This window comes from Sinocyclocheilus rhinocerous, unplaced genomic scaffold, assembly GCF_001515625.1.
Source record: "Sinocyclocheilus rhinocerous isolate Xijiao unplaced genomic scaffold, SAMN03320098_v1.1 scaffold1252, whole genome shotgun sequence".
In the NCBI taxonomy this organism is placed as follows: Eukaryota; Metazoa; Chordata; class Actinopteri; order Cypriniformes; family Cyprinidae; genus Sinocyclocheilus; species Sinocyclocheilus rhinocerous.
In genome coordinates this window covers 1,026,104-1,047,066 of record NW_015640452.1, presented here as the reverse complement: position 1 = coordinate 1,047,066, position 20,963 = coordinate 1,026,104, and the positions used below count along the sequence as shown (strand labels likewise).

The 20,963-nt window shown below is 37.2% G+C and overlaps 2 protein-coding genes and 1 long non-coding RNA gene across 4 annotated transcripts in view; all 3 read right to left on the bottom strand.

The window, feature by feature from the left end:
• LOC107752911 (transmembrane protein 237A-like) overlaps window positions 1-3,766 on the bottom strand; it is a 7,351-nt gene extending 3,585 nt beyond the window's left edge. Inside the window, exons 1-8 of the mRNA XM_016568984.1 lie at window positions 3,700-3,766; window positions 3,315-3,434; window positions 3,136-3,226; window positions 2,855-3,012; window positions 2,407-2,425; window positions 2,123-2,314; window positions 1,480-1,553; window positions 1,143-1,230 (exon numbers count right to left, since the gene is read on the bottom strand). Coding sequence (XP_016424470.1) covers window positions 1,143-1,230; window positions 1,480-1,553; window positions 2,123-2,314; window positions 2,407-2,425; window positions 2,855-3,012; window positions 3,136-3,226; window positions 3,315-3,434; window positions 3,700-3,766 — 809 coding nt within the window. The remainder of the gene's footprint in view (window positions 1-1,142; window positions 1,231-1,479; window positions 1,554-2,122; window positions 2,315-2,406; window positions 2,426-2,854; window positions 3,013-3,135; window positions 3,227-3,314; window positions 3,435-3,699) is intronic.
• A 217-nt stretch (window positions 3,767-3,983) lies between these two features.
• Window positions 3,984-18,033, bottom strand: LOC107752892 (MAGUK p55 subfamily member 4-like). Of its 2 annotated transcripts, XM_016568966.1 has the most exons (22): window positions 17,902-18,033; window positions 17,675-17,802; window positions 17,462-17,539; window positions 16,176-16,259; window positions 15,926-16,057; window positions 12,882-12,963; window positions 12,168-12,253; window positions 11,954-12,025; window positions 10,732-10,928; window positions 10,579-10,637; window positions 9,832-9,849; window positions 9,603-9,644; window positions 9,143-9,163; window positions 8,953-9,000; window positions 8,683-8,850; window positions 8,491-8,571; window positions 8,094-8,187; window positions 7,865-7,973; window positions 7,634-7,768; window positions 6,612-7,496; window positions 5,448-5,625; window positions 3,984-4,020 (listed from the first exon to the last, which is right to left on the bottom strand). In XM_016568966.1, the coding sequence occupies exons 1-20, from the start codon at window positions 17,954-17,956 to the stop codon at window positions 7,308-7,310; spliced, it is 1,878 nt and encodes a 625-aa protein (XP_016424452.1). In that variant the 5' UTR covers window positions 17,957-18,033; the 3' UTR covers window positions 3,984-4,020; window positions 5,448-5,625; window positions 6,612-7,307. The 2 variants fall into 2 exon arrangements, with proteins under 2 accessions (XP_016424452.1, XP_016424453.1); XM_016568967.1 differs by lacking the exons at window positions 3,984-4,020; window positions 5,448-5,625; window positions 6,612-7,496; ... (12 more) ...; window positions 12,168-12,253; window positions 12,882-12,963 and adding exons at window positions 13,388-14,291; window positions 14,412-14,697.
• A 389-nt stretch (window positions 18,034-18,422) lies between these two features.
• On the bottom strand, window positions 18,423-20,258 carry LOC107752893 (uncharacterized). The gene is made up of 4 exons (XR_001641404.1): window positions 20,080-20,258; window positions 18,828-18,963; window positions 18,601-18,728; window positions 18,423-18,465 (listed from the first exon to the last, which is right to left on the bottom strand). It is a non-coding gene; the product is annotated as an uncharacterized LOC107752893 (long non-coding RNA).
• Window positions 20,259-20,963: the final 705 nt, after the last annotated feature.

The window sequence follows — 20,963 nt, the reverse complement described above, 5'->3', positions numbered from 1 at the left end:
GACTACAGATACAGAGAGATAGAAGCCAGGTGTCATGCAACAAGAAAGATTGTTTTGTCTTTCAATTCTTTTAAAGTTGTGTGACTATGGTTGGTAATAATGGATTTTTATTTTTTACTTGTGAAAGTAATTTATGTAATTATTAATTATAAAAACTTCAAATAATATACAATATCGTTCAAAAGTTTATGGTTGGTTAGATGTTAAAAGTGTTTTTGAAGAGGTCTCTTATACTCACCAAGGCCGCATTTATTTAATCAAAAATACAGTAAAACTGAAATATTGTAGTTACCATATAAAATAACTTTTCTATTTTAAAGGGGTCATATGATGTTGCTAAAAAGAACATTATTTTGTGTATTTGGTGTAATGAAATGTGTTTATGCGGTTTAAGGTTCAAAAAACACATTATTTTCCACATACTGTACATTATTGTTTCTCCTCTATGCCCCGCCTTTCTGAAACGCGTCGATTTTTACAAAGCTCATCGGTCTGAAAAAGCGAGGTGTGCTCTGATTGAGCAGAGGCGGCGGGCTTGAGAATGGCGCGGCCGGCGGATTCGACGAAGGAGCATCCGGCGGGCTTGCGGCAACCACATGTGACGACCCTGGGCTGGACTCCGCTTCATCAACTACAGCGCGAAGTTGATGTATTTCCTCAGCGACCAGCACAGATCAGCTCTAGGCATGACGAAGCGGATATCGTCCTCTTTTGGAAGGCCAAACAAAGTAGTTTCGCTTTCACAATGAAACACACGCGCCCTCACGACATGGCGGCGGCAGCAACAACAATCCTACAGCGAGAATAAAAGTTACGCCTTCTTTCTTTGTGTGAACATTTGGGCGGCGTTATGCACATCTTCCCACATCGTGACGTAGACATGTTGGGGGCGTGTTAGAACGAGCCGTTTTAGGTAGGCGTGGTTGACTCTCTTTGGATTTGAGACTTTAGTCTTTGCAACTTTACAGATCTTCTTTATGCACCAAGAGCTTGTAACACTCCAAAGAGAAAGGAAAAATTGAAATCGCATCATATGACCCCATTAAAGGTTCTTTATGGAACCATTTAGACAAAAAGGTTCTTCTATGGCATCGTGAAGCACCTTTATTTCTAAGAGTGTACGCCTAGATTGACAAACTCACCAAAGTGTTTCATTGGCTGTGGGGTAGAGATGTATACGATCACTGGTCATCTGCTGGCTCAGCGACAGGATGAGAGCAGCAAAGTATACTATAGGACAAAAAATACAGACGGTTTAATCAAAAAAAGCTATTTCTGTCTTTGTGTTGTCAGAGGCAGTGTTATTTTAGTATTGAGATTAAAATGAGAAACATTGCCTTAACAACTAGCTGAAATAAATAAAAAGGTTTTTATATGTTTTTTTCTTTCTTTTCTTTTTAATGTTTTTAGTTTGAGTAAACTATAATAACTCTGGTAAGAGGTAAGTGTTGTGTTGATACAGTTTATTGATTCACTCACAGAAGGAAGCAAGAGCCGCTGGATCAAGAGTGAGAAATCCTCGAAGAGCCATGGAGGCTTTGGCCAGATTCACCCTGATGTAAAGAGGGTACAGATAACTCACTCTGAACATGAGTCACATCTTCAAACACTCAGATTAAGAAATTATACAACAGTTCATTTTGAAACATTCACTTATCAGTTGTCTTGTAAGTCAATGATTCGATCTTAGTGCAGGTTTTCCCAAACTGGGGTTTGCAAACACATGGTGGTTCGTGAGTTGATGAAAACTTAATAAATAATTAAATAATGAAAATGTAATGAACACTAATTACTTTAAAATAAAAACAATCAAAATAAAACACTTGCTAAAAAAAAAAAAATTGCTTTGCTTAACTGCATGTCATGTGACCATTAATCGACATCAGGGAGCCATAAACATGCAAATGTGTTGTTAAAATATTGAAATATTAACTTAAAATCTCAATGTTAAAGGGGATCGGCTGACAAAATGTATGGGAATCCCTGGTGAAGGACTAATTTATTAAACTGGAATCAATAAGTTTGCTCATTGCAATTTTAAATTGCTTGGAGTATGATTATGTATTGTTTGTACTGTTGTTGCTTGTATTGACACTTGTGTTCTTACTCCGTGTCCACACACCTGTCAAAGGCAGACACGGTGCTGATGGCCAGCAGCAGGTAGAGCAGAGACTGTGCTGGGTAAGCCAGACTGTGGTACTGCTGGAGAAGGTTAGGTAGAGTGGTCATCTGCTCTCCAGCTAACACATACACTACAATGATGTTCCACACCGCATATCCTGCCAGAAATCCATGAGAGAACAGTCCAATGATCCTACACAGAAAACAACAACAATTTTAGCACATAACAAGTCATCAAGCTCCAAAAAGAAAACCACATGATAAGGACATGGCCATGATGAGTACTGGACAAACTCATGAAACCCTGTTATGAAACTGAAACACATTAGAGTTGATAAGAGCTATTAGACCATTTGAGACCATCTCCCAACCAAGCCCACCTGAAGCCGCTGTGGACCCTCATGGCGACATCTCGTGTATTCCATATGGGTCTGACCTCCATGTACTCCTCCATATGGTCACGGGATAAATCCAAACGATCAGTCGCCTGGAAGCGGCCTGGGTCAGAGGTCATACACCATTTTATTAGCTTTATTTTATTTTCCTATTTTATTGGCTACATTTATATATAATATACTTCACATAATACTGTAGAAAAATATATAATTTTTTTCTAGACATTAAGTACACTCATTGTCTCTTAATTAATGTAATAACTAACATTGTTTGCATACAGTATATTAATGTATAATGAAAGTATCACTACATGTATATCTCTCACAATGAAACTCACGGTTCTTTTCTACAAACACTTTTCCGATCGGATGACTGTGACCCAGAGGGGCTGAGAACAGAGAGCGCTGAGATATGGGTGCGTGCACATCGGTGATGATGTCCTCCTCCTCCACACCGAGCTCATTATGAGACTGGTTTTCTATCATCTTAGCCTTCCTTCAAAAAGAAGTGGACCTTATTCTCAGCAGAAAAAGTCATATAATCACAACTGCTATGAAACTAAACTACTGCATTTAGATGGATTCACTTTCTTTTCTATTCAACGTTTTTGCCTCTCACCGTTTTCTCTTGCTTTTTTTGGTGACTTCCTCATCATCTGTATGGGGCTCTTGAACATCTCCATTTGAAAGGTCTTGTTGTTCACTCTCATCTTTTAACACAATAAAATAAAAAACAATTAATCTAAAAAGACGAAAATAACATACATAAATGAAATGTGAATTAATTGCTGTATTTACCCAAAGTATGTGCCTTCTTTTTCTTCTTCTTCTTCTGTGGTGGATTGTCCGGAGGCTCAGGGGTCAGCGGCTCTCTGTGGCTCTCCAGACCCTCCATTTCTATAGCTGGCTCGGGTCCTGCTGTTGTTTATTGGAAAGAAAAGGACTAACTACAAAATATGTGCTGCAAACACTAAACCTGGGTATCTGAATTATTCTAATTGCTACCTGCAGAGGTAGCTGTTACACCAATGGACAACACTTAAATTGCTTTCATAAGAATGTATTTGTCCAGCAGCAAGCACATAAAAATGTACAGTATATGATACAGTATCACTCAAGTTTTATATCATCTGGATAAAAATGTGAACTTAAGATCAAATAAAGAATTTATAAGTATCATTACCTTGAGGTTCCTCAACTTCACTAATCTCCTTCTTGGTTTTCTTTTTCTTGGGTTTGACACTTGGCATTTTGTCTGTGTAAAGGGGCAGAAACAGGACACTCAGCTTTGTCTACAGTTTACACTTGTCCTTTGTAGTAATTAGATTAGAAATCCAAGTACAATAGAAATTATTACAGGCTTTGGGGTTACTAAGGCTAAGCCAAATAATATAACTGATTAATTTAAATGTAATTAATTTATAACTTCCTGTTCACATGTTCAGATGTTCAACACGGATAACTGACCACTGGTGTCTTGATGTCGCACACCCGAAAATCAGGACTGAATGGAAACAAAGAAAATGAGACTCATTTCACTTCTTTTAATTGAAGTCAATATGTAGAGTGTTTGTGTGAGCATACAGTGAGCATGCAGCTTTAAATTAGCCTCATGCTGGATATAGCACTTTACTGAGAGAAGATTATGAGGCCAGTTAGGTAAACAACACTGACTGAACTGCTTCTTTCTGCTTGACTTAAAGGCAGGGTATGTGATTTTTCAAAAACACTTTAGAAAACTGATTCGGGCCGAATAGCAAAACAAATTTGTAGCCAATCAGCAATAAGGGGCGTGTCTACTCGTGATGTGGAGGAGAGCGCGTTCAGTGCATGGGACGGACATTAGCCGAGCCGAGCGACAGAAAGATAGAGATGGCAGATAAAAAAACAAAAGAGGAAAACGTCTGCAGAACGATAAGGCAAGAAGTAGGACCCATGTAAATATCGGATCAGCTTTCCAGCGCTGATCCAGTTTTCTGTCGGGGATTTGTTGCACCGCGCCGCTCACGTCCGTAGACACGGTGTAATATTGGTTTTGCTTTGTTTCACAGAACTAATCGTTGCCTGGGTTGCGTACGTATATGTGGGGCGGAGCTATCAAAATAGGGGCAAGACCCTTTTGGGGTAGGGGCGTGTTTGTTTTGGTGATTTCAAATATCAACATTGGCTACCAGAAATCACTTACTCTGCCTTTAAGTGCTCACTTTTAACTACTTAGCAAGTCAATGACAGTAAGCAAACTCACAATCAAAAATGTAAATATTGTAAATAGAAATTCATAATTAAGAAATTAATAATACATAAAATGATGAAAAAAGAACAAATATTGTCAGACAGGCAGACAGACAGACAGATAGATAGATAGATAGATAGTATTACAGTAAGTCACCAAAACATGTTGAAGTATGATATCTAGACCATGCAAGTTTAAGAGGTGATTTAAATCAATTGTGATCACAGTCAAGTGCAATGTCTGGTTATACCACATTATAAACAGCTCACATGGTCACACAGGAAGTATGTAAATACATGACACTGGATACACAACACAAGAGCCCAGTTGATAAATAACTAAGGTATGTTAAGGAGATGAATAGTAAGTGAGAAAAACGGGACTTTAGTGAAAGTCTATCACTTGTAAATGTCAACAGACCAGTCAACTAACTCTGACAGCTTTATATTACCATTCAGATAAAATAATACCAATAATTAAAAAAAAAAATACCGAAATTCTACACAGCTCGCTCTAATAATCAACACAAAAAGGCACACATTTCACACATTAGGTTTAGTCTAGGCAAAGGCTCAGTACGGAGCGCCCGAAATCCAGTGCTCTGTGTTTCTATCTTGACATATCAATCAAAGCTCACGCTTCTTATCTTTAATGACTAAAGCTAAAGATCTGCTATAATCCTGAGTGGCATAATTTACCGTTTGTTTTCTTTCCATTCTTGCCTGGCTGGAGTCGTGGTGGCGCAGTAGTTGTTGGTGTGAGATGAGGAGAGTCTTGGCTGTGCCGTAAAACTGTCTAATCCTGGGCTTAATCCTCACAGACGTGCAGCTGCCAAGGAGGGAATTAGTGTGGCATAGATCGGTGAGTGAGGGCAGCCTGAGAACCACACACACACCATTAACTACAGCTGTTACATCATACACATTTTCCCTGTACGTTCAATTCATTTTTACAATAAAAAGAACATACACAAAGTGAAACAAATAAGTACACCCAGTGTTACATTTAAAAAAAATATTCAGATTTATTTTGAAAAGGGATCTATTTTCTCAATATATATATAGCTACTAGAATGACATGCCAGCATAATATGTATAATAATATAGAATATGAAGAGACAATATATGAAATGCTTAATGAATGACAGAAAGAGCAGATTCAGAAATGTCTTTAAGATGTGTTATGGTGTATTTGCTATTTAATTTTATGCAAAAAAAAAAAAAAAAAAGAAACTATAGAGATTGAAAATCAAGGCTTCTGATTATAAATCAATAAATCTATAATCTACCACACCACACGCACACAAAAGTTAATTGGAAAAAGTTTAACAACTCATCTAGAGGAAAATAAATAAATAAAAAATACAAAAATAAAAAGTTTGGAAAAATAACCATATTCACTTGCAATCAAAATGATTCAACCCCCTTGACCTGCAAAACATTCTGCTGCCGTGAACAACATTTTATGAAAACAGTTCAACCAAGGCATCAGTAAACTATTTTAGAAAGTTTATTAATACACATTTGAGTGATTCTGAGAATGTGAAGTTGATGAAAAAAATCTAAATGATTCAATACCTCAAAAGTCACATTTTGCAGAGAACCTTTTATTCTTTATAACCTCTAATAAATGTTGCCTCTAAGTGTACACAAGCTTCTGACACCTCTCTACTGAAATCTTCGCCCATACTTCATGTGCAAAAGCTTCCAGATCACTGATAGTCTTTTTTCACGTTGCCACTGCTTTCTTCAAATTCCACCAAATATTTGACTGAGATTTAAATCTAGAGATTGAACACTCAAGAACATTCTACAACTGAACCAAGCTTCAGTAGATTTGGATGTATACTTAAGGATGTTTACCCTGCTAGAAAGTCCATTGATCATCAAGCTTCAGTCTCTGCAACGAAGGCATCACAATGACACGTATGAATAAGGCTACCAGCTGCATCTCTAGGAAGCATCTTTTAGTGACTTGGAAATCTTCTTGTAGCCAAATGTAATAAAACATTTTCTTCTCTGTAGCTTTTGTGCGAGCTCTTTTGACTTGGCCATATTTGCAACTTAACTTAAGCACATGCATGGGCTAAATTTGTATATAACTAAAAAAAAATATATATATATATATATATATTAAATATTATATATGACATTAAACTGTAACAGATGCCGTTTTTGACAGTTCTTGTAAGACATAAATAACACTTATATTTCTTCATTTAGCAGACAAAAAAAATTGCTTCTACGCTAGTGTAAACATACTTCAAATCACCAGAAATAAACCTATAAATCTCATAAGACATCTAGTGAAGACCCTCAATGCCTAAATATGTGTTTATAGTATACTGTATGTACTATGTACTAGTATGTACCATGATAATCCAAACTATTGCTGGTGACAAGGCAATCCTACAAACAGGATTTTACTTAGGGGTTCACATGAAAGTTCATTTTCCCTAAACTTCACACAAAGGCATTCGTTTTTTCAAAATTCAGTTCTTTTACATTAATTATAACCATTCAAAAATTCCCTTGTTTGTTCTTATGCATGTCTGTCTGTCATAGATGATCAGGAGCAAACCAGCTGGCAGGAATCCACTGTGGTTCTTCTTGAGCATGTTGTATAGCCGTGAACAGATCCATGCATGAATCTTGCAGGTCATCGTTCACAATCACACAGTCAAAGTACTGACGATACTTGGCTTCCATGGTCCTACTTGCTTCCTCAATCTCCTCAAAGTCTTTATCCTGAGCAAACCAGTTGGACAATGTTACATGCCATAACCAGAATTCATGAACACACTCTTTTCTTTTAGTTCATAGCTGCTTATCAATCTATTATCAGAAACAAAGGTACCACAAGAAATATCAAATGCATATCTTACATGAAAGCATCTCTTAATGTTGCTATTGGCAAGAAAATGTGGGTCTTTTCTTGTTTGTCTCATGCGTGTTGGGGACGGGGGCCGCACAAATATGATGTAGGGTTTCAGCTTCTTGGTTCTGACTGAATGAATGCACTGGAATAAACAGATATGTGCAGGTGCATCACTGTTTGCAACCTAACTAATGATAAAAACACAAGTGTGGTTTTAATAATCATTAATGACACTTACATGAGGTTCAAGGTCAATAACACATATTTTTCCATTGTCCAAAACATCTTTGACTGAGTCTAAGCTGGTGCCGTACATGTGTCCATTATGCTCTCCATACTCAAGAAATCTGGATATTGTTAAAAACACAAAAAACAATCCAAAGTAAGCTGAATCACAAGAACAGATCATCAATTATATATATGTTTTTTTGTTTTTTTTTATATTTAAACATAAACAAAAAGATTACTTGTGATTAACCACCATGTACGCAAACACTTCTTTGGTCACAAAGTGATATTCCCGTCCATTCTTTTCACCCATTTTTTGGGACCTTGTTGTGTCTGGAGCAAAACAAGAGACATGCTGTAACATCAGATTGTTTTGTTAAATAATGTTAGATGCTGTTAACAATTTCAGACGTTTGTTAACTTCAAACACACAGTCACTCTTTAAGATCTAGCCGTCCAAACACAATTTCAGTGCCTTGTTTGAAATACTTATTACTCTTTGTGCTTCTACATAATGTAGAAAGTTTCAGTGATATATGAGGGTAGGCTGGATATATATTTTTTTTACGATATTCCAAAAAACTAGCTTACAGCACCTTTAAATCAGAGATTAAAGGGATCATATGGACAACATACAAGATATTGGTCCCTGGTACGTATTAGGGTTGATTTTGATTAGCCTCCTGCGTAGTTCGTTTACACCAACTCCTGATGGACCTGTGGAAATATGGAAAAGTATTGAGGCTTTAATGGCCAGTGAGACACATGATTGTTAGTTATTGTCAGTTCATGCAAGGATATGATAACCCTGCACATAGAGGACCATACCAATGAGCACAATAAGACGGGGGGGATCGTCTATGTGGCGCTGGTAGTGGAGCACCTCTTCACAAATGGTGGCTGAGGTGTTATGGCAGCTGCTGACCTCACAGGAATAACATGACGGCTTTCGTTTGCTGTTCCTCCTCCACACGCGCAGACTGTGTCGGAACCCCACTGATTCAAACAATTAAACAATTCACTTTTCATATATGTGTATGCGTTCATATGAGTCGAAATTGAAATTTATCATTTACATTCATCATTCAGATTTCATACCTATATATAATCCCTGCATGTGTTCACCATTCTCATCCTCCTCTGACACTGGACAAAACAAAGAGTGGGTCAATGTAAAGCCCATTGGCAAACGTTTTAATAACAAATCTTTAAATCAGCAAATCTATATAAAATCTAAATTATTCTCTCATTCAGTGAAATGCTTTTTCCTCAGAAAAGACTTACCTACCGAACTCAAAATCTTCTTCATCTGTAAAAACAAATAAATTAATTCAACATTGTGCTAAAATTGTTTATACAACCCATTCTATTACTATGGAAGCCTGTTTCAGCAGCTGTTTCAGCAACGGAATAAAACAATTAAAAAGGCAATTGTCACTTTTTTATCTCACAATTCTGTCTTTTATGAGTTTATATCTTGCAATTCAGAGTTTCTTTCTCAGATCTGTGAGAGATAAATGCAAAATTGCGAGACATATACTCACATTTCTGAGAAAAAAAGTCAGAATTGTGAGATGTTAACTCAAAATTGCTAAATAAAAACTCAGAATGGCAATAAAGTCAGAATTTTAAGATTACAAGTCATTATATATATTTTTTTAATTCTGTGGCAGAAATGGGCTTTCCTATATTACCACACAGAATAATAAGTTAAATAAATGAAGACATGGATTCTGTGGGATAATCACCTGTTTCAATGCATTTGTTCTCATCCATTATCTCCTCTTCTCCTTTAGAACAAAGAGTGACTCAAGGCACTCACCCAGCACTACACAACTAATATTTTATCCATTATCTATTTACTTCATGCACACCCATTACAATCAATTCCTAATAGACAAAACAAGTCGTAATAGACAAAAACAAGTAAACATAAAGAGAAAAATCACAGGGAAAGACAAAAAAAAAGATACATACCAATATCTGCTGCGCTCACTTTGGATATCAAAGCAAAGAAAATGACAAAGAATTAGAAGAATAAATATTAAATATTAATAATATTAATGCAACATGGTGGGTAATCATATGAACAGACTGCAATTAGTACATCATAAGTGGTCATAGCATTCTTTAATGCTATTTCTTTTTTCTGGGTTAAGCTTATTATTACAAATGTAAAGATGACTTTTTAATTAAGAATGACTCTCTCTGACCTTGAGATAATATAAATGAGCGGTTTCTGCTACTGCAATTTTAAATGATGTTTAAAACATCATGTCATGGGCTGCAGGATTGTCGTCAAGTCTTATATAGTTTTAACTGCTCCATCCTTCAATAATAGCCTCGACGCAAAACCTGCATTACACTGAGCAATCTTTGCTGAATTGTGCCCGAAAAGTTTCAGGAACTTGTTTAACAGGGACCTTGCAAACTTCAAACGCTTGTTTCTAATTCCTCAGAAGGATATGCAGAAGAACCTGGTGTTTAGAAATAATAGTATCTATCCTTCTTTCACCTTAATGGTTGAGCACAAGGTGGACAGGACTAGTCAATCAGTCATGAAGGAAGGACCATGCCAAGAACAGTTAACTTTCAAGCTTCTTTAAAGTAATTAGATCAGGATGGAGAGAGGGCAGGGTTAAGAGGCTTATGATGCCAACTAACATCTTAAAGAGTGCAGAGAAGTTCATACATCTGTGTGTGTATGTGTGTGCTATAACATACAGGGTCTGATGCAGGTGTGAGCTTGATAAGGTTGGGACCACCATAACTCCCTTTGCTTACTGCAAAACAAGGAAATAAACATCAGTCTTGGTCAAAAATGGATCAATGGCATAATTTTGAAAAAACTTCAACTTAGCATAATTCAAAACTGACTATCTGAATTGGTTAGTGGAGGGTATGAGGCCACAACACAATGAGGCACTGTGGAGTTTCCTGGCCTGCCACCATCGGATGTCCCTCTGGTCTACAATCTCCAGCAAGTCACCTTTACTGAAAGCCATGCCTGCATCTGGGCAGGGGATCGCAGGGTCTTGCAGAGGACTGTAATCCACCATGGCTCTCACATATAGCTAATAGGAGAGAGAGAGACAATTAACAATAACTTTTTTTACTACTTTTTTAATAAGTCATTCTTTTAACACAGCAAGGGAACTCACTATATAGTATTTATTAAATATATAAACCAATTTGGTGTTTGCAAACAGTGATGACGGTTTTTTTTGTGGGCGGAGTCTATCTGGTGGCAGAAAATGACAGTTTTAAAGTAGCAGTCTACAGAAGCCATGGAATAAAAGAATGAAAAAGGTAACTTTGGGTTTGTATTTCAAAATGCTGACTTTTTTCTCGCAATTCCGAGATTATATCTCACAATTCTGATAAGGAAAATCAACTCGTCATTCTCTCTTTTCCCCTCAGCTCAGAATCATGAGTTTATAATCCCACACTTCTGGCTTTTTTCCCCCTCAGAATTGACAAACTTGCAATTGTTGAGTTAAATTGAGTTATAAAGTCCGAAGTAGGATATTTAAACTTGCATTTGCGAGAAAAAAAGTCAGAATTGTGAGATAAAATAGGTAAATGTTATAGGTTTAAATAGCTTTTTCATGCTGTAACTGTATGCTAATAGAATATGTCCCTTATGAACTGCATATGTGAATATTATGTAGACCTACTGTTTAAATCAAATTTATGCTTTAACAGTAGGGTAATCATAGCAGGTTTCATCCATAGTCTGTCTGTTTAAACATCTGCGTTTAGCTTCAAATGGCGTCTTTGACGACAGTATTTTATAAAAATTATTTGCATTCCGATACTGACATCCAAAGGCACAACAATACATATTTTCTCTTATTCCGTGGATTTTACCCGTTTCCCTCCTCTTGTTCCCAGTGTTTTTCTGCCACCACAATGCGCGAGCAGCTGCAAGTGACGTAACTGACGTCTACTCCAAATTGGTCTGTAGTATTTATACAATATATAGTATTTATTAAATGTATTGATTTATTAAATATATTTGTTGAATATTATAAATATATTTATTAAATACTCGCATAGTGCAGTTAATATTTCTTGAAGAAATTTACAGTGCACTTACGGCTGGTTGGCTGTTGGCAGGTTGTGGTGAATTAGGGATCACTTTAAAAAGAATATTTCCCTGAGATTGTACCTATAAAAGTGTGCACACTGCATGAATGGATATGGTCATTATAAGAGTAGGGAATGGCTTGAAAGTCTTAGATATTATGTAACTGGAAGAGAGTGGGGAACGTTATAAGAAACACAAAAAGAGGTTTTAATCTTGACTTTACCAGCATCTGAATGACGCGCTCGGGCTGCAGTCCCCGCACTTTCTGTCCATTCACTTCCACCAGTTTGTCGCCAGGATGAAGAAGTCCTAAAAGACACACACACACACACACACACACAGACACAGACACACACACACACACACACACACACACAGACACACACATTAGAAAATACTACTAAGTCTAATACTTTCAAACAACATCAAAATCATCACGTTGTGGTGTTAATGGCTCAGAAACACACACTTCACCTTTAAAGTCAGCATGAAATTAAAACTCACCCTATCCAATTTCTAAATGTGTTACTGATCTTATTTTGAACAATTCATCCATGCATGTTTTAACCTCATAATTCTAAAAATATCATAATCTTCCATCGAAAGGATTGGTGACATATGATGGACTTCTCCAATCATTTAGTCTGCTTAAACCCCACCCCTTTCTTAAAATTGACATCCAATCAACAACGGATGGATAGAACCAAGTAACTCCATACATTTTTTTTTTTTTGATAACCTGTTTCACTTGGGTGTACTGTACATTACAATTCTGAATAAATGATCTGATGCTACTTCCGTTTCATCACCACTTTAACTTTTTGCATCAGTTTAATTACATGATTAAACCTATCAGAACACTTAATAAGTATGAGCTCAAAGAACAAAAAGTATATAAAAACGTTTACTTACTAAAAAGTAAAAAAAGGTTACTTACCACTGCGATCTGCCAGTCCTCCATGTATCACCCTTGCAATAAAGATGTTCCCCGTTCTTTCATTCTTCCTAATAGTTACCCCCTAAAATTGTGAAAACACACAAGAATGGTCAATCAGTTGGTTGTCAATGACAACAGGCATCACATGGTGATTCCCACAGAAGATCTTACTCCTGCACATGAGTGGAGGAAGGCTGTGGGTGCAGTGGAGATCATGTTATGATGAAATATTAGGAGGACGGACATTGCGGTAATGAGATTGCAGAATCAAGTCATCTCAAACAGAAACATGCCTGACTTGACCTAAACTAAAAGTGTGACAGAGGTCAAAGAGGAACTTAGAGTTTGGGAAAGACACAATGGGTTGATGAATGAGCCTCAGATGAAGAATGCAGCGTTTTTATTTGAAGGCACAAGCACCAATCAATTAATCATTCCATGGATCTTGATTGTGGATGGGATGAAGAGGAGATACAAATAAGAAAAAGATCAAGTAATTGCCTGTTTGTAGTGTAGTTCCATTGTAGTGAACAACATCACAGCATTCGATAAAGTCAAAACCAGCAATTTCAGCAAAGAGTAAAGTGAGGAGAGAGAAGTGGGAACACAGTCACAGTTATTTCCTCATCTTTGACTTTTTCTTCTTGCTAGAGAGGCACAGTATTGTATTACAGTCATCGTTAGGAGTGGAGGTCGTCAAACTGTTTGATAGGGAAGTCTGTCCAGTTTTACTTCCTGGTGTTACAGACCTGTTTCTGGTCTGGCATGATGAAGACTTGCATGAGTTGCACTGTGGTGCTACATGAGAAAAATCCATGTTACAGCTTAAAGAAGAGGAGGAAAACAATGATGTGGTTGAAGATGAAGACGATGAGATGGAGGATGAGACATGAGGAGTGTTGCTGAAAGATTTCTTGGCTGGCGCAATCGGCTGGCCGGGCAAGTTGGGCACACTTGCCATTTTTGAGATGTGTTGGGATCTGGAAGTCACTCCTGGAGATTTGCTAGCAATAATAAGACCCTGCAGTTTGTCCACCACTTCCACCAACAGACTCAATGCCTGGGCGTTTTCCTCTACACTGTCTGTCATTCTCTCAGTTACCTCTACCATCTTCTGCCTGAGATCTCGAGCGTCACTGGTGCTCTGGTCCATACTGCTGGCAACGGTATGGACGGTTGACCTCAGCTCATCCAGGCTGTTTTGCTTTGTGAACACCAGAGCTGGATGAGAGCGGGTGGCATCTATGGAGTGGTGCCGTTGAAGCAGAGGGCTGGAGGGGGCTGTCTGGGAATGGAGGCCACATCCAGGTGGGCAGCATGAACACGGGTATGCTAGAGATGAGGTGTTGCAAGCTGTGCATGTATGGTGTTGATCTTCGACTAGGGTTTCGACACCATCTGCACAGTTCTCTTCAATTATAATAGACAAAACAGGATAGATTAATTTGGTTTCAGAATTAAACACTGTAAGACAGTGTTTGGCCTTGTCATGTCAAACAGTAGATGTCTTTGGGACATGATGAGCCTTACCCATAATCACAGAGTCATAAACGGCCGGAGCTGAGAGGTTCAGACCTCCTCCCGAGAGATGGGCAGTTTGGCAGCACAGGTTACAGCTACCGGTGGACTGATACCTGGGCAGCGAGTGCGGCTGTCCTGAGGGTATGGAGGACAGCAGACCGGTGGAGGATGATAGACCGCCTGCAGACCCCAGGAGACTCTGTTCCTCTGAGCCGAAACGTCTGGCTAAAGCCAGTTTCTCCACTGTGAGTCGCCTAAGGCTGTTCCAGTAACTGGGCTTTCCCTCTTTGACACACTTATAAGTGAGAAAACCGGATGAGCATGCTAACCAACAAACATTAGACCAAGAAAGAGCTTGGGTATCTTGCAATATGGTAAAATAAGAGTCAAGTAAAAGCACATTCTGTTGCAATGACAAAATGATCTGTGTCTCTATTAGGATGGAACTGGATGTGGGCTCTCCCTGAAGAGGATTATTTTGTGACAACAACCTTCTGGATATACATTATCCTGCTTTTTATGCTTCTATCTACCACAGAGGTAAATAACTGGACTAAAATAGTTAAAGCTTCAGGAGAGAAAAACTGTTCCTATTAAGTGGCTTTGAGCCAAGATGAACAAACATGATGCTACTCTTGATAAGTTCTTCAATGTGACCATCCGTTTCAAATGTGAAATTAATCATTTTCAATTAATAACGTTAAAACTTTAGTCATATTGGTTTCATAGACTCACCATAGCATTGAAATTTTATATATGTGACCCTGGACCACAAAATTTTTTGGCTATTGCTACAAATATACCCAAGTGACTTAAGACTGGTTTTGTGCTCCAGGGTCACATATGTTGATTAAAAACATGGCTTTATCTTTGTGTTTGTTGGAAAATCAGTCAAACAAATATTTTTTTTTCTATTATTTGGTAGAAGTCATCATTTTTTCCCTTGTGAACTTGGTATTCGATTTCGGCCACATCTTTCTCAGACATGCCTGTCGACATTTATTTTAAGGTGTCCTTGTTACACTATAATTATACATTTAAGTACTGAGTAATATTAATTAACAACATGTACTTACTATAGGGTTAGGATTATGGTTTGGTTTAGGGTTAGTTGCATGTAATTATTTATAATTTATGTTACATATAACAGAGGCTGTAAAATAAAGTGTTATACTTTTCATTTCACTGTAATATCCATCTAGAAATAAGCAGCATTGTAGATTATAACACAGGACCGTGATCATTAGCATGAATAAAGTGAAGTGCAAAATCAGTGGTAGGATTGGTGGGATTTGTATGTACATACTAAAATCAGACTCAAACATCTGATTTCAATAGGTTTTAAAACCTGTTATTACGTAACCATACAGCTCTTACCATAGATCAGAAAAAAATATTTAATACCATATACCCTTTACATGATATTGTACTGTAGTGCAACAAGGGACATTTAAGTGGGATTACAGACAAGCTGTTCATTAACATATCTGAAATTGCAGTGCTATTTATAATGTTATGCTCACCAGAGGCTGTTTATTCTTCATGAGGCAAACAATCCTCATGGCCTCCTCATTGTCAGGCAGTTTGTCAGGAAGGGGCGGCAGCACTGGACCATAGTCCCTCTGGGCCACAGAATCATGAGCAGAGAGCAAAGCCTGGGGAGAAATACATAATAAACGGTAATAAAACAAATAATAAAACAATACTGACCTAACTTTTATTTACATAAATGTACCATAATGAAATGATCATACTAGCAAATTAGACTCTAACCTGCATATGAGGGCATTTCAGTAAAATATAAAGTTCTTGTGCATCAGAGGAAGGAGCAGCCAGTCCTCGCACACTGGCCATAATCTGTGGGAGAGTAGAAGACAGACGATGAAAAGAAAATAGAGGCTGATAGGATTACTTCACCCGGAAATTAAAATATTTTCATCCTTTACTCACTCTTACTGCGTGTATGACTTTAGAAGCATTATAATATACTATAGTGCTCAAATAATAATTTACTCAACCTCATGTATGGCTTTAGAAGACTTGGAATATACTTACAATGAATTATACACTGTAAAACCAAACGAGTTAAGGTAACTCAAACCATTTGCATTAAATGAAATAAGTTCACTGTACTTGTAACTATTGTTTTTTTTTTTAATGCTTTAAATGGTTTTGTGAGTCCACAAAAAGAGGGCTCTCTTAATATTATATTAAACTATAAATACATTAAAATACTTTGTGGGGCTGAAACTTAACTAAACTGCACAAAACAATCCAAATCAGTAACAGTTATCCAATAGGTGGCTAGCAGCAATAGCACAAGCACACATCCATGTGCTAATGTAATTATAGAGACTATCACTGTAATGTAGTGAGTAGTCATTGCTTTTTAAATAAAGCAACATACTGTAGCTAAACCTGTAACCTTGTCCATTTGGAAGAACTGGATTTTGGCTATTGAATCTACTGCTGTTACTTTTGTTGTTATTATTACTATTACTACAAATCCTGCCTATCTGTGTACTTATTTGATTTTTGATGTTGTTGTACCTTAGACATTTTTCTAAGTCCTGAGGTGTGTTGGGTCGGGTGAGGGAAGGGCGGAGGATTTGGGGGTAGTAGTTGTCAAATATCTTTTCTTTCCTTTATTGCAATATGTTTTTGTATACTTTACAAAAATAATAAAAACACTGAGTTACAAAAATAAAAATAAAAAAATAAATAAAAATAAAGCAACATACTATATAGTCATAATGTGCAAAAAGAACACTTAACTTTAATATTTAGTCTCCTTTAATAGCCTGAAGCGAGGCATGCTAGGAAAATGAAATCTGCTGAAACTCAATCAGTTCCAGTTCTGCTTAATGTAATCAGTGAGTTCATGTAACTTTATTCTATTAAATACAATGAATTTTCAGTAGTATCTGAGTAACATGAACATGTTTCATTGATTAAATTTGACTGCTATATGTCATTATATTATATATGACATGAGAGTTTCATATGGTTGATGACTGAGTCCTTCAAAGCAAAGTCAGTAATAAAATGCATTGACTGACCTCCTGAGATAGTCTTGAGGAACAAGACAGGTACGGGCTTGGGGCATCTCGACTGTGCTGCACCAGACACTCATATACCTATAGGAAATAACAAATCCTTTATGTGCAAGACAGCTGCAAACTTTTTTCCACACTCAGTGTCCAATGACCTGCCCTGGGATAATGTCAAAACTGGATAGTCATGGGTGTAAGTATTGAATGAGCATGTCTTACCCTGAGAAGAGAGCAAAGCCAAGGAGCACTGAGGAGACTGTACAGAAGATCAGCACCATTAGTATCTCTGTCTATTGAGAGTCTCACTTCCTCAACCACTTCTGCCAAGATCTGAGCCAAACCTACATCTGTGAAAGAGAACAAGACTGTAGTATTTGATTTGCTGCTATACCATTGTGCATGTCAAGGGCACAACATCCCTGTTCTATGCATTTGCAAAGACGCACCATTGTCATCTTGTCCAGGTTGTGTCACTGGCTCCTCCTCCATTGATTGCCGCATGATAAACTTCTCTATTCAGATCACTGCAGTCCTATAAAACAAATCAATGTCGAGAGTACAAGGGCACAATCTACATTTCTGCTGCAGAATTATAAATCATAAATTATGAGTGCAAAAACGGCAGAACCACTGCACATTTAGTTGGCTACAATGTTTTAAAGAACAAGAATGTCTGAAGCGAGGCATGCTAGGAAAATGAAATCTGCTGAAACTCAATCAGTTCCAGTTCTGCTTAATGTAATCAGTGAGTTCATGTAACTTTATTCTATTAAATACAATGAATTTTCAGTAGTATCTGAGTAACATGAACATGTTTCATTGATTAAATTTGACTGCTATATGTCATTATATTATATATGTTTCATATGGTTTCATATGGTTGATGACTGAGTCCTTCAAAGCAAAGTCAGTAATAAAATGCATTGACTGACCTCCTGAGATAGTCTTGAGGAACAAGACAGGTACAGGCTTGGGGCATCTCGACTGTGCTGCACCAGACACTCATATACCTATAGGAAATAACAAATCCTTTATGTGCAAGACAGCTGCAAACTTTTTTCCACACTCAGTGTCCAATGACCTGCCCTGGGATAATGTCAAAACTGGATAGTCATGGGTGTAAGTATTGAATGAGCATGTCTTACCCTGAGAAGAGAGCAAAGCCAAGGAGCACTGAGGAGACTGTACAGAAGATCAGCACCATTAGTATCTCTGTCTATTGAGAGTCTCACTTCCTCAACCACTTCTGCCAAGATCTGAGCCAAACCTACATCTGTGAAAGAGAACAAGACTGTAGTATTTGATTTGCTGCTATACCATTGTGCATGTCAAGGGCACAACATCCCTGTTCTATGCATTTGCAAAGACGCACCATTGTCATCTTGTCCAGGTTGTGTCACTGGCTCCTCCTCCATTGATTGCCGCATGATAAACTTCTCTATTCAGATCACTGCAGTCCTATAAAACAAATCAATGTCGAGAGTACAAGGGCACAATCTACATTTCTGCTGCAGAATTATAAATCATAAATTATGAGTGCAAAAACGGCAGAACCACTGCACATTTAGTTGGCTACAATGTTTTAAAGAACAAGAATGTTTGCTTAAAAAAAAAACCTTTTAGATTATAATAGCTCTCTACTGCGTCACTTTGGACGCGCGTTCTCGACAGTATTATGACGCGAGCGTGTGGCTCGTGTGGCTCTCGTAGCTTCGTAACTTTACAGTTGAACCACTAATGTGATACGGACTACTTTGTCGATCATCTTGGTACTTTTCTGGACCTTGAACGTGGTAGTTACCTTGCTGTCTATGGGAGGGTCAGAGAGCCCTCAGATTTCATCAAAAATATCTTCAATTGTGTTCCGAAGATGAACGAAGGTCTTACGGGTTTCGAACAACACGAGGGTGAGTAATTAATGACAGAATTTTCATTTTTGGGTGAACTAACCCTTTAACTGGTCATTTTGATTCTGTATTCCTAACATCTTCAAGTGACTCTAATTGGAAAATTACCCATGTATAAAAATATTAGAAAATGAATTAGAATAACCTAATGAGAAGGAAGCAGTATTATAAAATAATGTTGGAATAAATAATTTACCTGCTATAAAACAAATCAATGTCAAAAATAAGACCTTAATTTTCATTTCTGCTGCAGAATCATAAATCATGAATTATGAGTGCAAAACTGACAGGAACGTTACACATTTAGCCGATTACTTGTTTTAAAGAACAAATTATAATAGCTTTAACTTGTCATTTTTATTAATTATTCCTAACACTTTTAAAATTACTAATTTATAACATATTTAAAAAATATATTTATTTGTATTTAAGACAAAAAAAAAATGTTAGAATGAAAAATACACCTGCTCAAAAACAAACCTAGTTAATTTATAACTTTGAACCTGGAGATATAAACAATATGATGGTCAGTCAGTGTCATTTATTACAAAGATCATCTACAACTACACAATTAATGCACGTCAAATTTAAGTAATCTGGAAATTGTTCAATTCATTTTAAGAATGAAATTACACATCGATTGTGATCTCTGAACTCCGTTACGAAAGCAGGTCAAGAGTCCGTCATATGAAGATTAGATTATGATGCCGCACTTACCTCCTTACACTCCTGCCACTGTCTTCCTCCAAACCACACTGATGCTTCTTCATCCTACGTTTAGACCAGGTAGCTGTGGAGCATCTTGTCAGTTGAGCTTTATATTAAGGTGATCTTCTGCTTCTGGCCTGCCAACATGCATGTGATTTTACTATAAAATGTCTCTGGAAACTCAGATTGTAATCCTTTTCTATCCCATTTAATCCAGCGAGGGGCCGGCCTCTCTCTGTGAGCAATTCCATAGGACCGCCTGCCACTCAAAGCTTCTTACCTCCTCCTGCTTTTGGAGCTCAATAGACACACTCACACTTACACAATACGGCCAACCAACTTTACAGTTAAAATGGAAAATATGACACATAAAACATCTCATAAATCCAAAAGACTCAGCTGGTGCCACAGACTTTCAACTGACATTATTGTTACACAACAGACAAAGCTAAAAATATATCACAATGCCAGAGACTTAACAACTTAACAATTGCAATCAAATGAATAGATAGGGGAAAACATAGAAGCAATGTGAGAAATTTAGCATTACATCACTTGCTCACTAATGGATCCTCTGCAGTGAATGGGTGCCGTCAGAATGAGAGCAGAAACAAATGATAAAAACATCACAAAGGTCTTGTGAAGTGAAAAGTTCTATGTTTGTAATAAACAAATCAATCATTAAGGCGTTTTTAACTTCAAATTACTGCTTCCAGCTAAAATACGAGTCTAGCTTTAATATTGCTTTCTTCTGAAAAAGTCATCTTGTCTGAATCAGGAGAGAAATATGCACAAATCAAGAACTGTTTACAAGTAAAAACACTCCAAAACAGTTCTAAACAAATATGTTGGTGTATTTTGATGTGAGAGGACAACAGGGGATGGACTTTTTC